This window comes from Ptychodera flava, chromosome 4 (assembly GCF_041260155.1).
Source record: "Ptychodera flava strain L36383 chromosome 4, AS_Pfla_20210202, whole genome shotgun sequence".
Classification (NCBI taxonomy): domain Eukaryota; kingdom Metazoa; phylum Hemichordata; class Enteropneusta; family Ptychoderidae; genus Ptychodera; species Ptychodera flava.
In genome coordinates this window covers 39,896,333-39,903,372 of record NC_091931.1, presented here as the reverse complement: position 1 = coordinate 39,903,372, position 7,040 = coordinate 39,896,333, and the positions used below count along the sequence as shown (strand labels likewise).

General features: G+C 37.9%; 1 protein-coding gene across 1 annotated transcript; it reads left to right on the top strand.

Annotated features, from left to right (window-relative positions):
* Nucleotides 1-1,098: 1,098 nt before the first annotated feature.
* Nucleotides 1,099-5,745, top strand: LOC139130515 (uncharacterized). Its single transcript, XM_070696287.1, has 4 exons — nucleotides 1,099-1,201; nucleotides 1,314-1,408; nucleotides 2,417-3,111; nucleotides 4,364-5,745. Exons 1-4 carry the CDS (start codon nucleotides 1,177-1,179, stop codon nucleotides 4,491-4,493), a joined length of 945 nt encoding a protein of 314 aa, XP_070552388.1. The 5' UTR covers nucleotides 1,099-1,176; the 3' UTR covers nucleotides 4,494-5,745.
* Nucleotides 5,746-7,040: the final 1,295 nt, after the last annotated feature.

Sequence of the window (7,040 nt, the reverse complement as noted above, 5' to 3'; positions counted from 1 at the left end):
TCACATAATTCACTATTTTATGACGGCGATTGGGTCATAATAATATGACGACTTATCAGACCAGCGATGTTTGTTAGTGCACAGATTGCCGCCTCTAAAACTTTCCAACAATAGAAGTGTCGAACTGTCACGCTATACTTCAATAGAACTGCCACTATTACTTGAGTTGTTTGTTGTCTTTAACAGATAAAGTTTTGCAGACAATGTCAACAGATTTCCATTGTTATTGAGTACAACACTCGTGCCTATCGGTATATGTTCCAAGTTTGCCTTAGACTGAAAGATCCGTCGCTCGATGGCGCTTTCTAGGCTCCCCTCTTACGACTGGATGCGGTCTTTCATATGCCGCGAGGCGGGGGGGGGGGGGGGGGTTGAAAGAAATTTAATCACGCCTACAGCTGTTTCTGGTCGCTCAAACATGTGAAGTTTATGCATAGTGCTGTTCAATATTTATTAAACTGAGTCCCCTCTCTGCATAATAAGTACGGTGGTCATGGCAACACTGTCAATCAATTACGATTGCGATCCCCAGTCTGTCAACACAAGTTATATAACATTGTAAATATAAACATTCACACATGGTAGGAATAAGTCTAACAGGTAGAAGTCCGAATTTTTCAACATGGGCGAAATAGAGCGGACGTCTTGGCCTTCGTGACCGCAAGCCCGCAATTGCAGATGTGAAGAACTAATTTTTTGAGTCTCCAGAGAACGTCCTCGAGCGACGGATCTTTCAGTCTACCTTATCATGAGCTATTTTATATTCATACAGATTCTCAAGCCACGAACTCACGTTTATTTCAATAACGGATCACGTCTCCTGAAAACTGGGTTTCTAGAACCTGCCTTCGAAACACAGAGTTGATGACTAAGTTTCAATGAGCATTGAAACTCAATGGTTTACTCTCAGTCCCAAAATAATATGACAGATTCAAAATGGTAGGAGCCTTTATTAGCACATCTATTGACCGCTCTTTCTCTTTACACAAAAGTAGGTTAGCTTGCCATCATATAATTAAAATTTAGACGTTTTGGTTTCGTTAAGTAAACAATAAGGCCCGTTGGTATGACTGACGCCCACCTCAAAAACACACTCATAGTCGACGTCGAAAGCTGAATGCAACAACAGGACATCCTCTTAATACAGGGAGTGGTCTCGTCCAAATATACATAGTAATGGGGAAAAATCGGCAACAGTCAGGTAAAATTTGCATTTTCATCCTTTCAAACTGTATTAATCTACTAGATCAGAATGACTTCATCAACGGTTTTTACCGTATGCTTCACTTGTAACTGTGTGTTTCATATTCCAGACAAGGCACCGTACAACGACTCTGAAAGAGCAACGGCAGATCGTGACGGAAATCAAGAAATGGGCAAAGTCAGTGATCAAAGATCATCTTCCCAGGTGGGTTGTTTATATACCCGGTGTTGACGTTGCACTTAGTGTTCTATCATACTTGGCTGTTACAAAATGGCGTCATTGCCTATTTAGAATACTAAAGTTAGCCATCAGAACCCTGATCCCCTCTGTGACATCATGCTGTGATTCACGGCCGACAGGGTGCAAAGGGTGTAAGCAGTTATTCTAGTAACTCGATGATGGGTTTGCTAAAGGTGAGTAATGCAAGTAGCCTAGAAAAATGCACCTCTAACTGGCTCTCATGAGGAGAAGATTAAGGATACCAGAGATAGTGTGACAAGAAATTTAACAACCATAAGCCATCTAGAGTGTACCATAAGTTCTAGATACGTTTAAATTATAGACTTAATATTACATGCAGGACACAGCCGCTGTAGAAAGATAACAGTCTCGTCGTTTATAGTACAATGTTGCAGGTTTTGTTTTAAGACCTCTTAAACATAATTTTAACGATTTCATTCTGTAAACACGTGTAATTTAACCTATTGTCATCATATGTCTTTCCTGATAAACCATTCATATATTTAATTATTGATTTAATAATTAATTATTTATTTCCTTATAATCTATCTTGTAAACACAGAGTAATTTGACCTCTGGTAATCATACCTCTTTTTTTATAAACTGTGGTTTTACTTATTTACTTATTTATTTATTTGTTTGTTTATTTATTATTCACCTTCTTCGTCAGACTTTGATCCATGCTTGCAACAAACAAATCACGTTTAGTTCCCTCTCCAAGTGAAAACAAAGTTCACTGTTCACATTGCTCACAATCCCCGAAAGTTTCATGTCTTCTTCATTTAACTTCAACATAATGAATGAATAGATGGATGGATGGATGGATGTGGTCGCTTGTAGAGTTGACTATTTCACACAATTACGTTATCACTCGTAAACCGTAAAAAAGTTTCAATTGTCACTTTTATGTATACCCAGAGTGACATTTCAAACCTCCAGTAATACTGTATATTCCCTTTTCACTATAAATAGCGATCTAAAGATGGCAAGATTCGAAACCGCCTACGAAAGTTCTGCTGGACTGTTGTACTTTTATTGACGGTAGCTTTATTGGCCACCCGCCTTGTTCTCCACGCTTTGTTCACCGTTGTGTTCATCGACTGCCTGGGCAATAACGCCTCAACTACGCCAAGATGTTTGAATTTTGATCTGATCCCGAACCGTTTCGTGTTTGAACCTCTTCTGCCACTTGTTTCGGCGACCACGACGATCACGTGGTTGGTTGTTCTACAACAACTTCAGACGAAAGAGCCTTCATACAGTCACATTGGCAGGAAACTATTAAAGAAACTCTACTTCTGGAAGTATGTAGTAGTTGTAGTAATTGTCTGCGTGTACCATACCATGGTAGCAATAAACAACATTGGGCTGCCCGGATCTTATTATTACTTCTTTGCGCCGTTCGAAGAAATATGCACTGCAACTCTTATGTTAATCTCCAACTTTCGGACAGGTCCAACTCATCAAGATGATAAGAAGTTTAAGCACATTAGAAAGATGTTCAAAGGTGTTCTTCTAGTTACTGCGATCGAGAACGTCGTTTTGTTCATGGTGACTTCCGTTTATTTGTCTTTGCACATACTTACTCTGCCTTCTAACCTGACCAGAAGCACGACAATTCATCTCGCCATTAATCTAACACTTCTTGCCGTCAATGCAAAATACAGGTAAGACGAATAATTACAAGCGGGTTTCTATACAGCTGTGAAGCGTGAACAATTTCCGCCTCTTTTGAGTGTCTTTTGGACAGAAACGTCTAGTCACAAAAAGTCTTCGTGCTAATATATGTTATTGTGGAAGGAAATATTGTAGCTGAACTCTTCATCAACTTTGCGATGTACACGATGATTATGTTGTCGCTAAATTCATGTATTGTGATGATATAAAAGCAAACCTGTGCAAATACACATCCTTTTGGAAAAGTCAGTTTCTGCCATATGCCAAGTGTTGAGTGAGTGCTTTACATGAATTGCCATCGCCGATAACATTAGGTCCAGTCAAACATGACAGAAAATTTAATATTATGTCATTAGAGTATATATGCTGAAGGGGAGAGGGAAAGCAGCTCAATCATTATTACCATAATAATAGGGGAACTTTATTCTGTCAAAGGTTTAATGTAACTATGCACCCATGTGAAATATAAACAAATGCTGAGAATAATCAGTTCAATTGTGAGGTATGAGAAATGAGCAAATCTTTGACCAATGTTCGCACGAGTTATGTCACAGTTTATATAATCCTCAAGCAGGATTTCCATTAACCTCCACCACATCTACCCAGATGGCTTGGAAATTACAGAAACAATACAGAATGTATTCAGCATCATGCCTGAATATATTTTTCCTAAGAAGATAAAATAAAATGTATAAAAAGCTGTATTACAAAAAGGGGCAATTTCGATCTTCCCATTTGTCCCATAATAGAAACCATCAGTTCGAACACATTTCAAAACTGTTAACATATGATATATGAAGACCTTTGAGTGAAACACAGCCTATTAGCACAAGAGACGGTGAAGAAAGACATCGCGGAGAGTAGATTAGTGAAATCTACGTTGCTACGGAGATGTTGTATCTAAATATGGCTCGTCTGTTCCTCAAATAATGAGTGACAGCAATCCTTGCTTCATCTGAGAACAATAAATATTGTTTTTCTAAGTTACACCAAATTTGTCACTTTGGTCAATCTTGACGAGGTTAGCATAGTGGCGGGGTATGCTTACCCAGGTACAATCAATGTGCAGTGGCTCAAGATGAGCCCATTGTTATTGTCATTTTCATCATGTATTGAGCCTGGTTTTATTTATTGTAAATGATACTGAAATCAAATTATTTGACCTATTTTGATGTTACAATGATATTTCAAAGAGTGCATCGTAAAACGTGTAATTATGAGAATTCTTTATTTTTCATTCAGATGGATTCTGGCAGATTTCTTTCTGGCAAAGACATTCTTGAAGGACAAAAACTGTCGTATTTTACGTGACGTGGGTGACAATGACGAGGCATGTGTGGACGACAACGATGAAGGAATCCACCATGTGTGAAGAACTGAGATGTTAACAGAAACGAAATGTCAAGTTAATAATTGCTTCCTCTTTCAGCACTGTTTACTTAATCGGTTCCTTTATTTTCCTGTCTTTTGTCAAAACCTAGAATCACTAAAGCATCAACTCATGCGCATATCCGGATGCACATAATTTGCTGCAGCTGTACGATTCTCGTCAATGGTTTATCTGAAGTACTGAGCCTTGAATGGCCCTGAAAAGGTTTGATTTTCACCTGTTCGAGGCTTGTACCTTTAAACGGGCATATATTACCGTAGGAAAAACAACACATCTTGTGCATTCAGAAACTGCGGCAATAAGTTCTTATTAACTCTGTTAACTAATTAAAATTTTCAATGTTATTGATGTAGTAAGCTGTAACTCTTGATAATGTTTTCATTAAATTTGAGTAATGGAAGTAGCACAAACACGAGTGGAACTAATCTGGAATAATTGGATCTTCATATTTTTCAAATTTCTCAAAATGTTTAGATGCCCTATAGTCGAATGTTTCAATATTACAAATTACTCATAAAAACAAATGTGTAACGTAAAAAGAAAAGTAGATAAGGTTACATTTGTAGATGAAATCGACATTACTTCACCATCCAATTATCCCAAGTTAGTTCCAATCGCGTTCACATGTTTAAAGGTATACAGTCACCTGTAATCTAAATATGCCCATATTTGGTCAAAGGGGCGTTCCTTTGTATTCAAAATGCCTATGTGAGGGCGCTTTTTTTTAAAAAGCGGCCACCCGCTTAAAATCTGTGATTGGTTAGATTTTCTCTTTCCATGGTAACTGTGACAAAATTTGAACAGGTGACAGTATACCTTTAATTCCGCTTCCAATGAAGTTTATTCAATGTATTAGCCTTGCCAACTGAATGGATCGTGTACAGTGTGCAATGACATAATTAAGACGTGAATTTTAGTTCTGACCTGAATTTAGTTTTAAGCAATAACGTAGGACATTGCATAGATATACTGTATTTAAATGTTGAAAACCATGCATTTAAGCATGACTTTGAAGGTAGAACAAAAACGTTATTTCACATACACGAAATGAATAATAGAAAACATCAAGCATTTCTTCTAATCGGTTTAACGAGGTGAGTTTCCCAACGTCTACTCTTGAAATCATCTGATATTTTTGAAATATAAGTTTTTCATTTTGTTGCTTTTTTGAATACAGCACATGTCGTTATAGCTCTTATAGCTGAAAAAATAAAGGCAAATATTAGTCAATGAATATCGATAGTCTCAGTTCATCGTTGCTTTGCGCCTTCGAATCGTTTGCAACATACTCTCTAAATCACAAAAGGCGCTTCACCACTTGCTTGATGGCTTCGGTGAAGGAGTGTCTGACCAGCGAGTTTCCTTCAGTAAAATGAAAGGTTGTTTTCCCGCTTTATAAAAGTTATTTAGATAAACGACCTTGGTGCAACTTGCTGTCTTTAGAAAATGATAACGTGAGGAATGTTACTTGTTTTTACCAGACTGAAAGATTATGCACTTCAGGATCTTCAACATGTGTTGTCTCTTTCTGTGTAGATTGTTGTTGTTGTGACTTAGTTGCTTTGAGTGTCGACAATTTTGAGTCGTAGCTTGATTTATGCTTCTTAATTTTAAGTGATCACGTGAGATTGGGGAAAAAGTTGACAGAAAATTGTTTGATTAGCCTTGTTGCTGAAAAAAATATTTAAAAAGCTTGAAAATGAAATGTTTTGATTTCTGAAACAAAGGTACGGGCGTACTAAGTAAGGCACACTAGACCAAGATTGGGAATTTCTTCAGACAACTAGACGTTTTGAATTGGGAGACAACGTAAATATGTTACATGTATTTTGAAAAGCTGTTCCGATGACTTTTCCCTTTTATAAATAGGTCTCCAGATTTGAAGACTTTTGTCATTCATTTTAAGTCTTTGAAGATTGTTTGAATTGCTCCTTCTCTATAATGGAGGAAGAGCAGTTTGTTTGTTAGCGAAGCAAATCATTGACAACGGGCGACGTCCGTTTCTAGCTCCATGGATACACGGTGGCTGCCGTACCACGGCGGCCATCATACATTGAAACACACGTAACTGCGAGCGCATTTTCAGAGACGTTTATGGCAGTAGTTTTCTCATCGGACATTCCCTGTTTGTTATAGAAAGTCACTTTCGCATGCAGTTTATTCTGTGCTTTTGTGTCCTACACGCTATTGATAACAGTGAGCTCTTGTGTGCCACGGTGAACACTGAATTTTGATCGTTCGACGAGTAACGTTTGCCGTATCTTACCCTTAAATTTCCCGTAAAAATCTTCAAACTGTTATTTCAAGCTCAAAATGTGAAAAAATCAAAAGGTTCCATGCTCAAAGTTCTCTTCGTTTGGCTATCTATGGAATGTTGCTACGTATTTGTGAGCGATCGCAGATAGAGATCGAGCCCTCCGACGTTCTCTTACGTCATCCGTGATAAACAAGTAAACAATAATTTAGCCAATCAAAATAGAGGGTGTGGCGACGTCCACCAATGAAAAGTGAAAGCTGATTCGATGCCTC